The 20,301-nt window shown below is 48.8% G+C and overlaps 1 protein-coding gene across 3 annotated transcripts in view; it reads right to left on the bottom strand.

Annotated features, from left to right (window-relative positions):
- The window catches only part of rxraa (retinoid X receptor, alpha a), a 98,617-nt gene extending 81,535 nt beyond the window's left edge, over positions 1 to 17,082 (bottom strand). For 2 of the 3 annotated variants that reach the window (XM_084451897.1, XM_084451898.1), the window contains exon 1: positions 13,353 to 13,497. In XM_084451897.1, coding sequence (XP_084308023.1) covers positions 13,353 to 13,380 — 28 coding nt within the window. In that variant the 5' untranslated portion in view covers positions 13,381 to 13,497. Of the gene's footprint in view, positions 1 to 13,352; positions 13,498 to 16,966 lie in introns of those variants that run through there. The other variant, XM_084451899.1, reaches the window with a different exon arrangement.
- Positions 17,083 to 20,301: the final 3,219 nt, after the last annotated feature.

Below are 20,301 nucleotides of genomic sequence, written 5' to 3'. Positions count from 1 at the left end.
TCAGCCAACCAGTCAGTCAGTCAGTCAGCCAGCCAGCCAATCAGCCAGTCAGTCAGTCAGTCAGTCAGTTAGTCAGCCAACCAGTCAGTCAGCCAACCAGTCAGTCAGCCAACCAGTCAGTCAGTCAGCCAACCAGTCAGTCAGTCAGTCAGCCAACCAGTCAGTCAGTCAGCCAACCAGTCAGTCAGTCAGCCAACCAGTCTGGTGAGATGGGCCACACATTCCAGCCAACAGCTCTGACATAAGGAACTGGCTGTGCCACAGGACATCTAGGAAAGCCTGTATATCTGTCTGTCTGGAGAGAGAGAAAGAGTGAGAGAGGGAGAAAGAGAGAGAGAAAGAATGTAGAGAGCAGCGCTCCATCTCTACCCCTGACCTTTCACCCCTCTAGCCCTCTACTGTTACAGAGCCAATGGGAGGCGCCCGCCGAGGGACCGGCGTTCTGTGTGGCCCCTCGTTTTAGGGGCGGGGGTGGAACGCTGAGCCCCTAGGGGCTCCGGATGCCTCGTCCAATCAAATGTCATCATCACGGTCTGCGCCGTACCTGTGTGGCCAGCCAACCAAGCATGGGGGCGAGCCAAGAATAAATAAATAAAAAAACTGTCGTAAAAGGGAAAAACTGTCTCTTACTGTATCTCAAATAACACATCCTGAGCAAGAGAGACGGAGCGTCAGGTCGGTTTAGGGGGAGAGGTGTAGAGTGCTATCTCAAAAAGTCAATTTGGATCAAGGCACAGTCTTGGTGAATGTAGTGTAGTGTAGGGCTGGGTATTCACAAGGTTCAGAATCGATTATCACGATTCAATTCGCTTCGATTCAATATCGATTCGGTTAGTGTTACTAAAACCTGTTTATATTTTTTAGCTGTAACCTTAATTACATGACTGCCAAGTTATGCAACACAATTAATACTGATTTCCAAAGATGAATGAATGAATGAATGAATGAATGAATTATTAATTCCTTAATTTATTCATTCATTCATTAAATAAAAGATCGATTTTGGGATTCATGAAACGATTCTGAATCATTTGATTCAGAATCGATTAATATTTTTTTTTTTTACCTAGCCCTAGTGTTTTTTTAACCTAGCCCTAAAGAGGACGAAACGTCCCTCTCTGTCCATCTATCCCCACAGTGAGACACTCCTTATTAGGAAAGATGGTAGCTCATGACATATCAATTTAGATCCGATATCTGCATGGGGAGAGAGGAGCATGAATAATGTAGAGAGGACCATTAAACACACACACACACACACACACACACACACACACACACACACACACACGCGGACAGACAGAGGGGGCTCAGTGATGATGTGCAGAGCGAAGTGTCCTGTCCCCGTTGCTAGCTTGGCTCAGCCAGGCAGAAAGATGTAGGCCATCTGCACAGCAACACAGAGAAAATAGCTCGGCTTGGCGAAAGAGAGGAGAGACGATTAACCAACTGGCTGGGTCTGTTCTCTCCATCCAGGGACCAGGAGACGCAGGGAGAGAGAGAGAGAGAGGGAACAGAGTGATATTACCCTGTCGAACAGGATTCTAAGATGTCAAATTGGTATGACCAGACTTGCCATCGGCAAGTACATTTTCACTGCAGGAGACGAGTAGAAAAAAAATAGATATCTCAAGATTCATGTGTCTTACACAATGCTCTCGGTGGTGGAAGGACTAATGCATTGTAAAACATAATTTAATTCCTCATTGTGTGGAATTGTTAACTCCTTCTAGATCCTTCTACATCCCTGTCTGTCCATCTCTTTTTCCCTCCCTCCCTACCCTTCTCCCTCCCTCCCTTCCACCCTCCCTCCCCTCCCTCCCTTCCACCCTCCCTCCCCCTCCACCCCCTCCCTCTGATCTCAGACCTGCTCCTGACTGAGCGTGTCTCTCTGGGGGGGGGGGGGGGCTGAGGCCTCACTAAGCCCTTCAGAAAGGAGAGACCATGATGCATCTCTTTTGATCAGCGGCAGCTTCGCCGCATTAGCATGTACCTCCGCGCTCGGCTCGGCTCCGGCGGCGAGCTACCTGCCTGTCAGCGTCGGCCGGCTGGCGCAGGTGAACCAGGACGCCCCCCCCCTTCCCCATCCATGGTCCTCGGAATCTTAATCACTAATGAACGGGCGCTCCGCTCTGATGAGAGCAGACAGGCGGTCTTATGATCTCACCAAGAGACAAAAAAGGCATTGTGCATTTTTAATGTTTGGGGCTGAGACGCTGGGCGAACCCGTGAAACACATCCAGCCAAGTTGTTGATTCAGTTGCCTCTCTAGGGGTCCGGGGGCCTCAAAGGAGGGATCCTCCGTTCCCGTGTGTCCCGTTCAATCGCCATAAATCTGCTTTTAATGGCGTGCTTTTTTGTGTTGTTGTTGTTGTTGTTGTTCAAATCAACACAAAGCCAGGCAAATGTTTTATTTTGAAGAGATACGTCTTTGATAATCTATTAAACCCGACCGGAGAAAACAAAGAGCTTATTATTTTGTCCCGGCGTTGATTAAAAGCGGAGTGCAGCCAGACGGGCGCACGAGGCGGCCAGGTTTTTTTTTTTTTTTTTACGAGGCGTGGCGTTTGGCCCGGGCGAGGTCTGGTCCAGGTCTGGGTCTGTCCGCGCAGCCGGACGCTCGCCTCTCACTTCGGTGCCACTTAATTAGCCCGGCGTGCACAAAGGGGGGGGGGGGGCGGTCACATGGGCCCAATTTGGCCGCGCTATAAAGTCTGGAACGAGTCGACCTGCGCCGCTGCCACGGGAGACGCCCTCTCATCTACGGGCCGACGGCAGGGGGAGGAACTTTGAAGATGCTGGAAACAGGCTGGGGGGGTGGGAGGGGGGTTGGTGGAGGGGGTGGGGGGCTGGCTGAAATCAAAGGAGGGACCCTAAAATTCCAGGGAATTTCTCCAGATGTTGCCGGAATATTCTGCTGAGGCAGTCCAGATGTGCTCACTCAGGTTCCCCTCCTTTCATGGGACTTTCTCTCTCTCTATCTCTCTCTCTCCCTGCTCTTCTCTCTCTCTCTCTCTCCCTGCTCTTCTCTCTCTCTCTCTCTCTCTCCCTGCTCTTCTCTCTCTCTCCTACTCTCCCTGCCCTTCTCTCTCTCTCCTACTCTCCCTTCTTTCTCTCTCTCTCTCTCCCTGCTCTTCTCTCTCCTACTCTCCCTTCTCTCTCTCTATCTCTCTCTCTCTCCTACTCTCCCTGCTCTTATCTCTCTCTCTCCCTGCTCTTCTCTCTCTTCTCTCTCCCTGCTCTTCTCTCTCTCTCCTTCTCTCTCTCTCCTTCTCTCCCTACCCTTCTCTCTCCTACTCTCCCTTCTCTCTCTCTCTCCTTCTCTCCCTACCCTTCTCTCTCCTACTCTCCCTTCTCTCTCTCTCTCTCCTACTCTCCCTTCTCTCTCTCTCTCTCCTACTCTCCCTTCTCTCTCTCTCTCTCCTTCTCTCTCTCTCCTTCTCTCCCTACCCTTCTCTCTCTCTCCTACTCTCCCTTCTCTCTCTCTCTCTCCTTCTCTCTCTCTCTCTCTCTCCTACTCTCCCTTCTCTCTCTCTCTCTCTCCTTCTCTCTCTCTCTCTCCCTCCTACTCTCCCTTCTCTCTCTCTCCCTTCTTCTCTCTCTCTCTCTCTCTCTCTCTCTCAACCTGTCTCATCCCCCCACAGGTCTTTTCTCCTCAGTGGCCCCTGATACTCCTTTTAAGTGGGGGCTTTAAAAGCCCCTCAGGGCCCCCAGCTTTCACTAGGATCCTGTAATAAACACCTGATGCCCTCACATGTCATACCGTGTGTGTGTATGTGCTTGTGTGTGTTTGCACGCATGTGCGTGTGTGTGTGTGTGAGAGGGAGATTAGCTGCATCTTTTTATCACACACCAGATCAATTAACAATGAACTGTTCCTAACGTCTGCTCCACTAAAGCACAGTGAGGCGTCCACCACAAACACACACCTCCCCGACCACGTGTCTCTCTCTCTCCCATTCTTCCCAGGGTCTCTCTTCCTGTCTCTCCCGCTCTCCCCCCCGCAGCTCATCTCTCCGCAGAGGCCGCCGCCCTCCCACCGAGCGTGACCCCTGGCCTGCCCTCTCCCAGACAGCACACCCTGAGACTACCCGCCTGGTCTCTCTCTCTCTACCTCTCTCTTACTACCTCTCTCTCTCTCTCCACCTCTCTCTCTGTCTCCCTCTCTCACACTCTCTCCCTCTCTCTCTCTCCCCCTCTCTCCCCCTCCCTCTCTCACTACCTCTCTCTCTCTCTCCCCCTCTCTCTCTTTCTCCCTCTCTCTCTCTCTTGCTCTCTCTCTCTCCCCCTCTCTCTCTCTCTCTCACAGCTCAGTCATCCATTCATACCTCATTCTACACACAGGATCCTCTTAACCTATACACACGCACACACAGAAACACACATACAAATACGTATACACACTTACACACACACGCGCACACACACACGCACGGTCGTCTGGCCGGGCCTGGCATTGATCTGGCCTGTATAATCCGAGCCCTTCTCTTGTTACCCTGTCTAGTCTGAAACAGGAGAAAGCGTCCTAAATGTGACACTTGAACTTGTCAAAGCCGTTTGGGCAGACGCAGGAATGACAGCTCTGTATGTTGATGACAAAGAGGTGGCCTGTCTGTCTGAGCAAAAATCCTGTTGCTCAACCCTCCTATTCTACAGCGTCGCCTTAAAGAACATGAAATACGACACCCGAAACAAGTCTGGTTGAGACGCAAGGGCTGCCACTGAATTGAGTGGAACAAATGTTTGTTTGAAATGTAAATAGCTCAAATGAAAAAAGTTCTTTATAGACGAAGATGAAGCTCACTGAACAACAATGACTTCTGGTCGTATTTGAATGGGATCGCGGAGCATCTCCAGAATAAATCCCCCTCTCCTCTATCGCTCCGCCTTTTCTCTCGCTCTCTTCCTGCGCCGTGGCGCGGCGGCGCGATACCGAATCTGACGCGGCGGCTGCGAGCCGGGAGGCGGCGACGGTCTTTCTGCGCGTTCCGTAGCGCGAGCGGGCCGGCGAAAGAAGTAGCTCCCCCTCAACAGCGCCCCTCCAGCCTCAAACAGAAACCCTGCGGTGGAAACTCGGCTACGCCGCCCGAGGGTCGTTCCTACGTCCCAAATGTTGTTTTTTGCAGGTAGCCGGCCCCTCCTCCTTCACACGGTTCCCCCTCTTCCTCCGTGGAGAACGTGTCTGGAGTCATACGGACCTGGATAAGTGTTTAACCCCGTGTGATGAAGCCCCCCAGACACCCTCGGCTCTGCCCCAGGACCCTCTACGAGGGGGGGCGGGGGGGGGTGTTGACATCTGGGCGGATATAAGAGCACCGCGGACCTGGAGGCGTCAACAAACGCTAAATCACTCCTCCAGACTAGGGGTCTGTGTGTGTGTGTGTGTGTGAGGGGGGCGCAAAACCGGACACAACAGACTCAGAGGATGGAGAAAATCCTCGACGGTCTTTTTGGCGACCGCCATCTCTCATGAAATCTTTCGTCGTCGTCGTCGTCGTTTCGGGGTTTCGTCAGCGCCTCAAACGGGACTAGAGGTATCCGTCTGTCAGCCTCCATCTTATCTGTAATCCAGGGAGTGTTTGGCCCTCCCTGTAATGGATCCCGCTTATCGTAATTACAATCACCGCCCCTAATCTGACCGACTGGTTTAAGTACATCGGAATAAGCCTGGGCATTAGCTGACCACTCCACCTCCTGATCTTCTTCCAGCTCCTCCTGGTTTTCATCCTTCCCTCCATCCATCCCTCCCTCCCTCCCCCCCTCCATAAGCACACATGTGCTCCTATAAGGCTGAAAGGGAGCCCTCACGGTAAAGAGCATGTGCCGTTTGAAGTGCTCAGGCACATGGGTCTGAGATTAATACCACGGCACATAATGTACCTTCCTCTCCACACGGCCTGGCACTGCGCGCCGGGGCCATCATCATAAGAAATAATTACCAAAATACATCTAGCATGTTTGTTATACATGATACGGGTGCGTTAATGAAATGCTTCGCTGTGGCCCCCGACGTTGGACCCTATATGAACACTGTTGTGGCTGTGTGTGTGTGTGTGTGTGTGTGTGTGTGTGTGTGTGAGCGTGGCTACTTTATCTGCTTGGTTCAAGTAGCGGTTGAAGAATAGATCTCTGTACTGCCTCGGTGGCCCCTGGTGTACACACAGAATCAGTCCCTCCTGTCCACCCCCCTACACCCCCCCCCCCCCGATAGCTGACCGTGGCTCACACTAGCACAGAGACTCCCAGACGGTGCCTGTTTGCCCTCTTGCCCAGGCTGTGGTGCCTGTTTGCCCTCTTGCCCAGGCTGTGGTGTCTGTTTGCCCTCTTGCCCAGGCTGTGGTGTGCAGATCGTCCCCAGACCCAGAGGTTGACACCTGGAGAGGTGACAGACGTGACAGCAGCGCAGCGGGCAGTGGCAGGGGGAGGAGCATGACACCCTCTGAGATAGAAAACTCCACAAAGCTGTGATGAGATATCCATCCATCTCTGTCTCTCTCTCTCCTACAGCGTGAAGGTGTGTGTGTGTGTGTGTGTGTGTGTGTGTGTGTGTGTGTGTGTGTTGCGTGCGTTGTAGAGCAGCCACCTCACAGTGGGGTTGAATTTCATTTCATTCTTTCATTTTCTGATGAGAACGGAGACATCAAACACTTCGTCAGAGCTTTTGATCATTCCAGATGGACTCGTTATACCTCAAGCGCTTTTGTCAGGTACAGATCATCACTAACTCAAAAACACTTAATGCTCAATTAACCGAGGTAACAGGCATCACGTGTGTGTCTGCCTGATCAGTGGGCCAGACACAAATTAATTTCACAGAAATATCAGGAAATATCATAAAGGAGCATAAAACCTCTGAATTCTACATCCATCTTTAGTGAATAATTATACAAGTACCAGGACAGATGGGTTAGTCATCATAAATCATAGTACATAGTTACTACTGAGCCAACAAAGTGTCAACAAAGAGTCTGTTCACTACTGAGTCTGTTCACTACGGATTCTGTTCACTACTGAGTCTGTTCACTACTGAGTCTGTTCACTACTGAGTCTGTTCACTACTGAGTCTGTTCATGGCTGCGTTTTCCAACCGAACAATCTGCAATCACAGTACATGCGAAACTACACGTAAAGATCTGTTCAAATCTCTCATCACACAAACACGCCCGAGAACGCATATCACACCACCATTAAAGACCATTATCAAACAGGTGATAAACGAGTTTGAGCTATAGCAATCAAGGGTATATTTTTCTTGGCTAGTAGCATACAGTACTGTAGTCTAGAATGTTGTGAGTTTAAAACGCAGCTGTCCAGACATCCAACCATCGCCAACAGTCCATTTCCATCTCCGTTTGTGTTCCATGTCTGGTGCACATCCCCTGCTTTTAAAATAATCCGTTTTTTTGTGCAATCTCAATCTGCACCGCTGTGATAACAATACTACTGTTCACCTTATTATTTATTTATGTACAGTACGTTGCAAGAGATAAATGGTTGTAACTCCATGAACTCAGCCAGGTATATTAGCATTCATCAATGCCAATATACCTGAGAGAAAGAGAGTTGGGTTTGCTTCCCAACCATCATCTCATCTAAATAAAGAGAGCGACCACAACACTCTGTTGAGGGAAAAAGTGAAACAGCCATTATTCCATGACTAATGCACGCAGCAGAAGCACACCTACTGCATGTGTTACAGCACAGGCCTACATAAGTGCGCTCTTTTAAACATGTTGCTGTAAACATTGGACGTCAAAATTGAATACACTACAGTTCAAGTGTATCTGCTCCGGTTTTTTGCCTGACTCCTGTTATTCCAAATTGATATTATCTATAGTATCCACTCAGGTACTTGATTGCTATAGCTCAAACTCGTGAATCCCCTGTTTGATAGTTGTAATGTGAAGTGAACACAGCGTTACAGTGTAGGCATATTCCTAGAATTTTTATCTAAAGCCCTCGGATCAGCCCATCACAGTAGAACTCATTTCTGGATTTCGGTCCCCAAAACGTAGCTCCAGCCGTATTCCACGGCCTCCGGGTCCAAGGTGTGTTTTCGTCTGGGTAGTATAATTGCTGGGCGCAAACGTACAGTAGGTCTTTTTCGGTGAAAACGAGTGTAATCCAGGCCTCTGTCTCTGTTCTCAGTGCTGTGTTGAGAGTAGAGAAGGGTCTCTTCCAGCGAGGAGGGCAGACTGACCTTCCTCTCCCAGCGAATTATGAGTGTGATCTGGTCAAATCCCTACAGAGACTGTGTTCCCACTTCAAAAGAGCCTGTACGCCTCCAGAATACCGGCCTACCCAACACTAAACTCTCACTGGCCTGCTTGAAAGTCTGAGATCTGTCTGCCTAGAGGACTCCAACCATCTTTATGGGCTTGGATTTAAACTATGGGAGGGTACTGTTTTGGATTTAAATGAATAATTAGCATTGTTGCATTAAAGACAGTCTCCGAATGGTAACTAAGCTTGAATGCCTGAGGCAGACTCCTGAAATGATAAAGCGTGACGGGAGCAGAGGTCAAGGTTCGAGGAGCAAAGTTTAGCTCAGTTCTTATCAATAAAGCACTCCAGCTACCACCCCACGCCAAACACAAATAATTAACGAGCGTTTGAGCAATACCCCATACTTTTCCTTCCGAAGCTCTTCCAGCTGTGTACTGATAGATCGGGCTGGAGGAGGCAAACAGGCCGAGGGAACAAGCGAGGCAGCATCAGCGTTTGACCAAGCGGCGTCTTTTTTAGGCCGCCAGCGAGACGTGAACGCTCAACGCACGGCAACGCAGATACAATACTCCACGAAAAATATCAGTCTAGACTTCTAGGCACTTAACTGTGGTTGAAGGAAGAAAAAAAAAACACAGCCGATTTCATTTGCAGCTGTGTTCATAATTATGTTTCCTTTTTTTCCCCTATTGTACGTTTGGTTGTGATGCCAGAGGATGGGGGGGGGGGGAGAGGGGAAGGGGAGCACATTTCCTTTGATTTGGGGGAGTTGCGAGCCTTGAGGGTGTGTGTGGGAGAGTGGGTCAGGGGGAGAGGGAGAGGGAGCGCTGTCACTTTAAGCCATTAACTTTCGCTATAAAACTCCACCAATAAAAATGACAGCTGCAGCCCCCGCTCAGAAAGGGAGCTAAAGCCTCGCATCAGGAACACAAAACTGGACGGCTGTAAAAGACAAACTTGGCCAAACGCTTTTTGCGGTGTGACCCCCTCAGCCCCCCCCCCCCTCCTCCCCCCCTCCTCCCAACAGACACACACCCACTCCCAGTATCACCTTTGTTCCTGAGTTACTGCCAGGAGAGGAATGTACACCCCCCCCCCCCCAACCCCCGTTCACCAGCCTGCCCGCCCCCCCCCCCCCCCTCCACACCCTCACCATGAATCTCACTTTCTCATCAAAGACCATGAACTTCACTGGCAGGATGAGGAGGTGGTGGTGGGAGAGGGGGGGGGTTGCCTTCTGTTCAACAAACCCACCCCCCACCACCCCCAACGAGAAGACCAAAACAAGTCATCAAGTCCTAATGGAGGCATCCCAGGGCTCAGTGAGGAAGCAGGACAGGGACAAACACCTCCACTAACAGGTGGCCAGACATGCCGTTCAAACAAGCAACACAAAACCTCCAATGACAAAACCACATCTCCTGCTGCAACATTTCAGGACAGGACAATTTATGTTTGTTTTTTTCTGAGGTGCATCTTGGAAAATTTGTTGTGGAAAGTTATTTTTCATACTTTGATTCAAAAAGTGAAACTTTCATATAGATTCATTAGACATGTAGTGAAATATTTCAAGGCGGATTGCCTCCATGCCTCGCTCCACGTTGTAATTTGTGCAAAAGGAGCCCGGACCAAGTACTGAGTGCATAAATTAACATAGTGAACATACTGTACAATCATAAAGATTAAAACAAAAAAAAGGCTTGAAATATTTAACTTTGTGTAATGGATCTAGAATACATGAAAGTTTCACTGTTTGAATGAAATCAAGAAAAGTAATGGACTTTTTCCACAATATTCTAATTTTCTGAGATGCACATGTATACCCTCTAGTAAATACCCTCTCTGCATTCTGGTCCGGCCTCAACTGCTCTTCATGCCTTTGGAAGCAATGAACAGCTATTAGTTTGTTTACATTCTGTTCCACATTTAGAAGCTTCCATACAGCAAACCAATCTTACTGTGCGACAACCCCTGTCTGCGACAACCCAATCCCACATAACAAGTGTCTGATTGAGGTCTTCGTCTGCGATCTGGCGCAAGGCCTTTAGCCGCAGCTTCTCACACAGTCAAGGTTGTCGCTCCGAAAGCCCTCGTCTTCATCTACACCTTACAAGCAGACGGAGGAGCAGAGCGCACCTCAACCACATTTAATATGCTCCTTAATCACCATCTCTGGTGCGATAAACACAAGCTCATTCACACTTTTTGACGTTAATGGCTTTGCGGAGGCTAAACAGTAACAGAATATCACTTTCTAAACCTCTGGCAGGGCTATTTACACGCAGTCCATACCAGCTCAGCATGTATAGAGATGCACGCCTCTAAGTCCTGACTTCAACTGTGTAAACGCTGTACTGAGACGCCTATGCTGTTGCGCCTCTCTCCACAGGAAACAAGCCAAGTTTTCACTTAATGGATGATGAACACTCCTGTCCAAGGACACAACAGCACATAATTGCTTGGTTAGATTGCAATGAGTAAATGCTAACATAGAGACAGAACACTTTGTCTGGTTTCAATGTCACCTCTCCATTCAGTACAGCTTTGTGAGGAGAGACAAAGAGAGAGAGAGAGACAGACAAAAAAGAGAGAGAGAGAGAGAGAGAGAGGTAGAAAGAGAGACACATAGAGAGAGAGGGAGGGAGAGACAAAGACAGACAAAAAAGAGAGAGCTACAGCAGAGAGAGAGGTAGAAAGAGAGACACATAGAGAGAGAGGGAGGGAGAGACAAAGACAGACAAAAAAGAGAGCTACAGCAGAGAGAGGGAGGTAGAGAGAGAAAGACACAGAGAGAGGGAGGTAGAGAGACAAAAAAGAGAGCTACAGCAGAGAGAGAGAGAGAGGTAGAGAGAGAGAGACACAGAGAGAGAGGGAGGGAGAGAGAGAGAGACAAAAAAGAGAGAGGTAGAGAGACAGAGAAAGAGACAGAGAGAGGGAGGGAGAGAGAGAGAGAGAGAGAGAGAGAACAGGCTTCAGCAGAGCAGCAGCATACAGAACATACCGTGCCAAAAGGGATGTCGTCATCACAGGCAACAACCAATCCATAACTGTAAAATACTCAAGCTGTCATTTCTACCAGTCACATGTGAGAATCCCTAATGCAGCTCCGCACAACATGCAGTAATTACACAGAGTGAGCAGCCAATCAATACGCTCAAGGGCTTATCAGAGAGAGCGCTGTCCTTGAAGTGGCCAATTAACAATCAGAGCACCGACGGGGGGTTTTGATGGGAAAAGTTTGTATTTAAACGGTGATTTAAGGGCCGACAAATCACATCATGACAATAAGTGACCTGCTGATTCAGCACGGTGAGAAACTAGACAGCCGTTAGAAGTGTGCCCGGGCTGAGGGGACTGTCCCAGCTCCCAGCAGTCACACACACCACCCTTCAGACTGTGTTGAGCGTAAACACACAGTCTGCGAACGTTCAGACGGGATTTCTCAACCCGCTCCGCCCCAACACCGTCCGGCACACCTGGAATAACAGCCTGTCGTCTCTCCCGAGCGCCGTGGCGGCTGGTGAGAACTGTAGCATATTTCTGCCAAGCCACATAAAAGGCCATGTGCTCACAGTGTCAGCGAGCAGCCGTGTAACAGGAGAGAGCAGCAGGAGAGAGCAGCAGGCGTCCCAGAACCCCCTGTGCCCCTCATGCATGCGTACAGGCGGGCTGATGATATGTGTCAAGGTGTAACACGACACCTGCATAAAAGGCCTACAGACACAATAAGCTGACTGCCTGGTGCTTCAGCTCTGGGGCCGCCTCTCTCCTGGAGGGGGCAAGGTGTGCTTACAGTAGTTCAGTGAATTAATGATTTACTGCAAAATGGTAATAGAGTCAGTGCTGTGTGTGTGGGGTGTGTGTGTGTGGTGTGTGTGTGTGTGTGTGTGTGTGTGTGAGTGTGTGTGCGAGTGGAAATTTAAAGATATGGTTTCTCAACACTTTGGGATAAATTATACTCAAGAAAAATGAATATGTCTGTGATTGACTATTTTTAATAATAGGCCCTAACTGTAATTATCCTCATAATCATACTCTTTATCTTCCTAATTAGCTTTGTGTGCAAAAAATAAAATAGATCTTGTCTACTGTTTCTGGTAATCCTTGTTGTAATTCATGGCAGTGTAATACAGAGAAAACAAATATGATTTACAACTAGTCACACAATAACCCCCATTGAAACAGTGCACCACGATATAATGTTGACTTCAAACAAATGTACACGTTTATCATATCAAAAGACTGATCTATCATTTTCAAAACAACATGAATAGCCTATTGACTTTCTCATTGTCATTAGTTGGTTAGAACCTCGGGTCTCAGACGAGAAAAACATCTGCTGAAACTTGTGAACGATGGGTCGTGAAGGTTCACAAAAAAAACGTCTTTCGATTGGAAACCTCAGCCCATGCGCTGTAAAATAGAGTAAAACGGGGCAACTATGAGCTATTTTTGGACACTTTACTCAGCCTTTACACCTTATTGTGTGTAACTTCTAAACAAAAGTAGCACTGTGTGTGAAGTTTAAAAATGTAGGCTAAACATCATGTTCAAAGTTCAAAGGAAAAGTTGAGTCGTCTCGCCGAGGCAATTCAATTTACGCGCTCGAGCAGCGTCTTGCCAGGGGTAAAATTCGATTAAAACATTCTATTCATTCCAGCGGACCTTGATTATCAGAACCATTGACAAATACAACCGGTGCTATTTGCGATGTTTTGATGCAAAACGAACAGCCTACTTTACTGCGAGAGAGGGAAAGCGCACTGTTTTTCCTGAATGAGATGTCACCCATATCGAAACACTGTCATCAGCTCTGATAGCGCGGTGGCACAAGGCAGAACAGGGCATTAAGCCTTCATGACCCGGCTCAAGTTGTCCTTCCTTTTGATAGGCTATGGTAGTGAACAAATAACCAATTTGCCTTCAATCCACAGGCTACTGTTCACAGAATAGCAGCCTATAGTCTGGGCTACTTTAGTCTATATGACTGCTATATGGGCATTGTATAACGACTCTGCGCTATAGGACTCTTCACGTGCCAGGCTATTCATCCGCGACATGCAGTCTCGTGCGAAATCCCAGAATAATAATAGCAACATCAGTTTAACGCAGAAGGAAAAACTTACCCAATGACAAGAAAGGTTTGGTTTCCATGTCTGGTGGGTTAGCTCATGCCAGCTGACACAAACCGTGTTTGAGTTTTCAGGCTGAGGGCTGTAGGGCGTTGTGGTGGGTGAGCCGGGGATCCGAGGCGGAAAAATGGACAGTCTCTCAAAAGCGGTGTTTGATTGTGTCAAAATGTACCTAATGTTTTCTACCTCTGTTTGCTCACTCAGTTGCGCTCACACACTCCGCGCGCTCCCTCTCGTTCGCTTGGTATAGAACTCCAACTACTGGATCCGCACTGAAGAAGGGACCCACTCAAGGGGGACTCCCACCAACGCTGTTAACGCGCAACGACACAGTAGAAGGGGGGGGGGTGCGTTTTACTTCTCTACGCCAACATGTGATGAAGTGATAAGCAATCCCTATCGTTCTTGTCAATTTAATGCACAATAAAACGCCCTGAATTATATCTTCCCGACTGGGAATTCTTTGTGACTCTGTAATGCTTTTTTTTCTCTGTTCGATTCACCTTGAACGGAGATGCATCAAAGTTTAAGGACATTAGCCCAGGCCCTGAGCTATCGACTGTACAGTATATGCAGACGGAAACATTTACATAACTGACATTGAAGTGGAGCACTGAGAACGTGCTCGTCTCTTCAGCAGGGTCCCCCGACTTCTCTGCTCTGGCCATTATAGTTTATCCCTAATCCAAACTCCGTTCGGGCGCCACACATGCTGCACACGTGGGGGAAGGCACATGTTTATATACATTTCAGAGGAGTGAAAAATATATATTTTCGCTTGAGATTATATTTGGCCCAGAAAGTTGTTTGAGGCTGTTTCCAAGCAGAATAACAGCAGAACTCTCTCTCTCCTCAAATCCCATCTGCCTTGTATGGGAATGTATACATGGCGTCCTGCAGCTATCCTTCAGGCCTGCTAGCAAAGCGCTCCTCGCTGCGCCTTGGAAGGTGTTCACCATATTTCTACTCAGGCCAGATACATAATTAATGCAATGGATAGCGCATTAAAGATCAAAGACAGTTGTGTAGAATAGCGCAAAAGCAAGTGTGATTGGCCAATGATTCAACGAGTGTGTGTGTGTGTGTGTGTGTGTGTGTGTGGAGGGACAATTTAAGTCTGATCACACCCATCTACGGTGCTCAGACTAAGACGTTCGTGTTGACAGCCCAAGGTGTGTATTTTTGGAATGGCAGTCAGTTTGTCCTGCGAATCATGTAAGTGAACGTGTGTGCTGTAGTACTATTGTTGCTATATCAGACTTATGTTACAGTTAATGTCACAGCATTTTGTCTTTTGATGTCATACCGCTAGCTTTGAGAAGTGCCAGGTTTCAATGATCAAAAATCAAGCGCTTTTGGCTCAGACACTGTTGATCCAAACCAATAATGTCTTGGCAACAGAGCAGAGAAAGAGAAAGAGGCAGACAGGGAGAGACACAGAGAGAGAAACAGAGAGAATGAGAGAGGGAAAGAAAGAGAGAGAGACAGAGAGGAGAGTGAGGATTTGATATCCTATTTGTCCTCTGTTCAGATGTCTGTTGTGCCTAGGGCTTGTGCTCTGTAATCGAAGACAGACACAACACAGTCGTTTAAACGCCTCCATCGCCCCTCTCTCTCTCATCTTCCCTCAAGACCGAGCTATTCCATCCTGCTCTTTGGCCGTGATTAATAGCTGCCTGACCTTTCACCTCATTCCATATCAATTCTCAGGAGGCTGGTTTGGGTCTCCCCAGTGCCTAACACTTCAGGCATCGCTCCTCTCCCGTGCCTGCCCACCACACTTCACTGTTTACGACGAAGCCGGTCCATCGCTCTCTCTCTCCCTCTCTCCACTTTAGACAATGTGTTTGCGCCTCAGGGGGAGAGAGAGAGAGAGACCACCGCTATCACTACGGCTTCTGCTATGGTAGTGTTGACAGCACCCCTCCCTTCTCCTCCTCCAGCGTCTCCCTTTCTCCCTCTCTTAAAGTGGGTGATAAATTGGACAAGGGCCTTTTGGTCCCCTTTGTGCTTTGACCATTCAGAACAAGCTCATCCATAAAAGTGATTATGGCTGCTTTCTGTGGCCATGACAGTGTTGCGCTGCTCAGAGTAATCTATGTATGTGCAAGACTTGTAGCTTGAGGTCGACTTCTATTCGATTAAGGAAAAAAACTTAAGCCACACTTAATCATAAGAGAAACCCAGGGCTATATTTAGACGTGTTTTAAGATGCTTTCGCACCACGGTGCAAAGTACCGACCAACGACCCAGTGGAAGACTGTATCTCTCTCCGACTACCTCTCTGACTCTGAGAAAGGCTGAGATCCCCTGATGTAAACATTACGGTGGGGTAAAGAGCGAACGGTGAGGGAGAGGAGAGTTGAGGAGGTAGAGGAGAGCGTTGGTGCTCATTAGGGGTATCGCGGAGGTGATCCCAGAGGTTGTTCTGCCTCCAGGGTGGGTCTGCCTCCAGGGTGGGTCCAGGCCGTCACAACCTGAGGTTCACATTCCTCGACCCCGGGGTCAGGGTTTTTGTCTGAGGGGAGAGCTGAGGCAACTTCCTCTGAGGAAGTCAACGCTTGTAGCCTAACCTAGCAAACATAAGAGAGGCACAGCGACAGGAAGAGGACTGCCCGAGACACACACACACACACACACACACACACACACACACACACACACACACACGTGTGCACAAACACACACTCGCTTTGATTCAGGTTTCGAAGGTGTGAAGTGGCGGGGAAGGCTGCTGTTTTCATGCTCAGACCCATGCCTGCTATAGGCCCGCTGTAGGAAACAGTAGGTCCACTGTAGGCCCGCTTTAGGCCCACTGTAGGCCCGCTTTAGGCCCAATGTAGACCCACTGTAGGCCCACTGTAGACCCACTGTAGGCCCACTGTAGTCCTGCTAATGGCCCGCTATAGGCCAGCTATAGGCCTGCTGTAAGACACTGTAGGACACTGTAGGACACTGTAGGCCACTGTAGGCCCACTGTAGTCCCTCTGTAGGCCCACTCTAGGCCCGCTGTAGGCCTGTTGTAGGCCCGCTATATGCCCGCTATAGGCCTGCTGTAGGCCTGCTATAGGCCCACTGTAGGCCTCCTGTAGGTCCACTGTAGGCCCACTGTAGACCCACTGTAGGTCGGCTGTGCCATTTTTACAGGAGCTCATATTATCACACTTGGACGGACGGATGGAATATGTTAGTGGTTTTCCAAACATCAGATGGAGCTGACGGATGCGGCGGAGCGAGACGAGCGGCCGATGAACGGCAGCCCGGAAAACCCCCGCCCGCTGCACAATATTTTCATAAACGATTATGAACCCATCTCGCTGGCGGCCGTTATCAATATTGAACACTGCGTCGCCGTCAACGCTCGCAAAGCTACGCGAGGGTATGAAGAGGCCCACTGCCACAGGCGCGCATCGGGGCCCTCCGCGGGAACCTGCCAAATCCAGGCATGCATCATTCTTTAATATCGCATTAAAGTGAAATTGGCTACATTTAAAGAGACACCGCGATAAATCTCCTCAGAGGCGGTCTGTGGCGCTGCAGCCGAGCGTTTTTATCGTGGAGGGGAGAAGCAACGCCCCCCATCCCCCCCCGGAGCGCCGTCTACTTACCTGGAATTGAGTCCGGCGTTATTGCACGCCGGTCTTCAGTGCGACACGTTGAGGGAGAGAGCGATTGGCGGTTGCGAGGGTGAAGGTGTTGTCAGGCGTTTTAGCCGTGGAGCTGAGAGATGATGGGCGGTTAGGGCGCAGAGGGGACGGGTCCTCGGATAAGCGCCGTTACGACCCTCCCCCCCGGCGCCACCCCTGCGGTCAGGCGCTTGTCGCGTTCGTCTTTAGGAGACGGCGGTTGGCCTCCAGACGATTATACGGCACGTGAATACGGCGTCCATCCGTACTAGTCGCCGGTGAGAGAACCGGACGTTTTCTGGCGTTAGTCGATACATTTGTCCTGAGTGACTTACTTCCCCCGGCCGCAGCTGAGGCCGAGAGCGACGCTGTTGGACTTCAGCTGGATAAACATTCCCCCGCGGAGGCTGGAGCTCTTGTGTACACACTGGGCACAGCGCAAGTTCGCCGAGGGGCCCACCCCCGCCGGCCCCCGGCACCGCAGACCTCTCTGGGCCGGGCGGACCGACCAGGCCGGAGTCCAGGCGGGCACGGCCATTTTAACAGTGACAGGAGACCACCCCGTCCGATGAAGACGATGTGTGGGTTTTTCTGATGTTCAAGTCAGGCGCATACTGAGAGATGCGTACTATACTTGAGTCATCAGAGAGAGAGAGAGAGAGAGAAGAGAGAGAGAGAGAGAGAGGGAGAGGGAGGGAAGGTTGAAGAGAGAGAGAGGGAGAGAGAGAGAGAGAGAGGGAGAGAGAGGGAGAGAGAGAGGGAGAGAGAGGGAGAGAGAGGGAGAGAGGGGGAGAGAGAGAGGGAGAGAGATGGAGTGAGAGGGAGAGAGAGGGAGAGAGAGGGAGAGAGAGAGAGGGAGAGATCCCATTGAGAGGAGCAATCATGTGGTGTGCAGTAACAGGACACCTTTTCCCGCTGTTTCTTGTACATGCTCTCTCTTCTACACCCCAACAGTGACACACCAAACCTCTCTAAAACTCAGCCCAAGAAGAAAGTCATGAAGAAAAGATCATGAATTGTAATTGTATAAAATTAGAATAATTGTATACATAGGAAGACAGAAGCGGAGAGAGAGAGAAAGAGACACAAAAACATTTTCTCATAAATTATCCAAAATATAAAGAAATTAGAGATGAATTCTTCCCCAGATTTGACCAAGAAATACCAAATTTCTTCCCCCTTCCAGATGACCTCCAGTACTAGCCAGATGACCTCCAGTACTAGTCAGATGACCTCCAGTACTAGCCAGATGACCTCCAGTACTAGTCAGATGACCTACAGTACTAATACAAAACTCTTCTTGGAGTGCTACTGCACAACTATCAGGGGAACTTGTAACTGCATGTCACAACGCTAGATCTGTTGCAATGTAAGACTACTGATTTTCTCTATATAATGTTTATTATTCACTTTTTTGTATTCTTCTTTTTCTTCTTCTTATGATTATCATTATTATTATTATTAATAATATTTATGAAGTATCCTTTTTTCCCTATTTTTTCTACTTTATATATGTAAGTTATATACATAATATACTGAATTATTTATTGGTTAATTCATTACTTATATTGTTTTTGCGCTTTGGCAACATGTTTTATTATGAAACCATGCCAATAAAGCTTAGAGAGAGAGTTGGGGTTGGGGGGGAGAGAGAGAGAGAGGTTGGGGGGGGAGAGAGAGGTTGGGGGGAGATTGAGAGAGAGAGAGAGAGAGGTTGGGGGGGGAGATTGAGAGAGAGAGAGAGGTTGGGGGGGGGGGGGGTATTGACAGCAGCCTGGAGAGCCACCCTTCCTTCACACAGCGATTATCTCACTGTGAACTGTGAGCATGAGGCCGTCTCTGTGTGTGTGTGTGTGTGTATGCGCGGGCGTGTGTGTGTGTCTTAGCCACACTCTGTGATTTACAGCCCCCCCCCCCCCTCTTCTGCTGGTCAACCGCCACGGTGAAGGCAGCCACCACGGCCAGTCCAGCCCGCCATAAATCTGGACACTTCCTCACACTGTCTCCCACTTCAAGGGGAAGCCTGGCCTGTTGCAAACACCATTAACCCTCTTCCTCTCCGTCCACAGTACCTCTCCTCACTCTCTCTCTCACACACACACACACACACACACACACACACACACACACACACACACACACACACACACACACACACACGTGACCGTGTGTCAGGCAACAGAGACACCACACTTCCTCTGTTTCACATGTCCATTCCATGACAGTGGAAGCTAGTGCTCGCTAGCGTAGTGAAAGCTAGTACTATTTAATCAGGCCAAATAAATGACCAAAAGATTCAAGTTTGACTGGAGAAATTATGAAGTATTTTATTATTTACTTCTGGTAAAAGTTGAAGTCATGCAGATCCTTTTCGACATAACATAACCGTTGTGAAAATAAAATAAAAATGTAGTCCAAGAAGTGCTAGGATTAGAAGTACCAGTGGAAGAATCTCACTTAAAACACTTCTTCCTTTACAGTAGCTCTGAAAGTGAACGCCTGTTCATCCTGTTGATACTAAAGAGCCTCACTTCTCCCAGTGACAAAGCAAAACAGTTCAAAAGGCTTTCAGGCCACAAAAGAATCGTTCCAGATGAGTGACGCGACTGTCCCAGAATGCCAATTTGTAGCTGGCTGAGTAAATATGGAGGTGCTGGGTCCGGTGGAGGAGGGATAAAGATGTGTTGTCATTGAGCCGCCCCGATGCCTCTCTGAAATTCCAGATGAAAGGATAGGGTTCTCCGCTGAACTGTGACAGGGGACAACAAGAGCCCCCTCCATCCAGGCCAGACCCTCTCTCTCACACACACACACACACGCACACACACAGATATACACACTCACATACAGACATACACACTCACACACGCGTACACACACACACACACACACACACACACACAGTCACACACACACATACACACACACACACACACGTGCACAGACACACACACACACACACACACACACACACACAGACATACACACACACGGACATACACACTCACACACACACACACACACACACAGACATATACACACACACTCGGCTGCTTGTGTCAGTCAAGGTTAGTTGCAGCTGAGAACATTTTGATATATATATATATATTTATATTATTGCTGTCAAATACAATTTTTAAAACATTTTAAACTCAACCCTCCCACCACCCCCATCCCTGCACCCCCTAACCCCCTAAAATACTAGATATTTGAAGTAATCTGCTGGGCTGCTTTTGTATATAAGAATTTGTTCTTAATTGCTTGCCTGGGTAAATAAAGGTTAAATAAAAAAATAAAAAAAATCTTTATCCTAAAAG

The sequence above is a fragment of the Borostomias antarcticus genome (assembly GCF_949987555.1).
Source record: "Borostomias antarcticus genome assembly, chromosome: 2".
Lineage (NCBI taxonomy): Eukaryota > Metazoa > Chordata > Actinopteri > Stomiiformes > Stomiidae > Borostomias > Borostomias antarcticus.
This window is presented reverse-complemented; position numbering and strand designations above follow the sequence as displayed.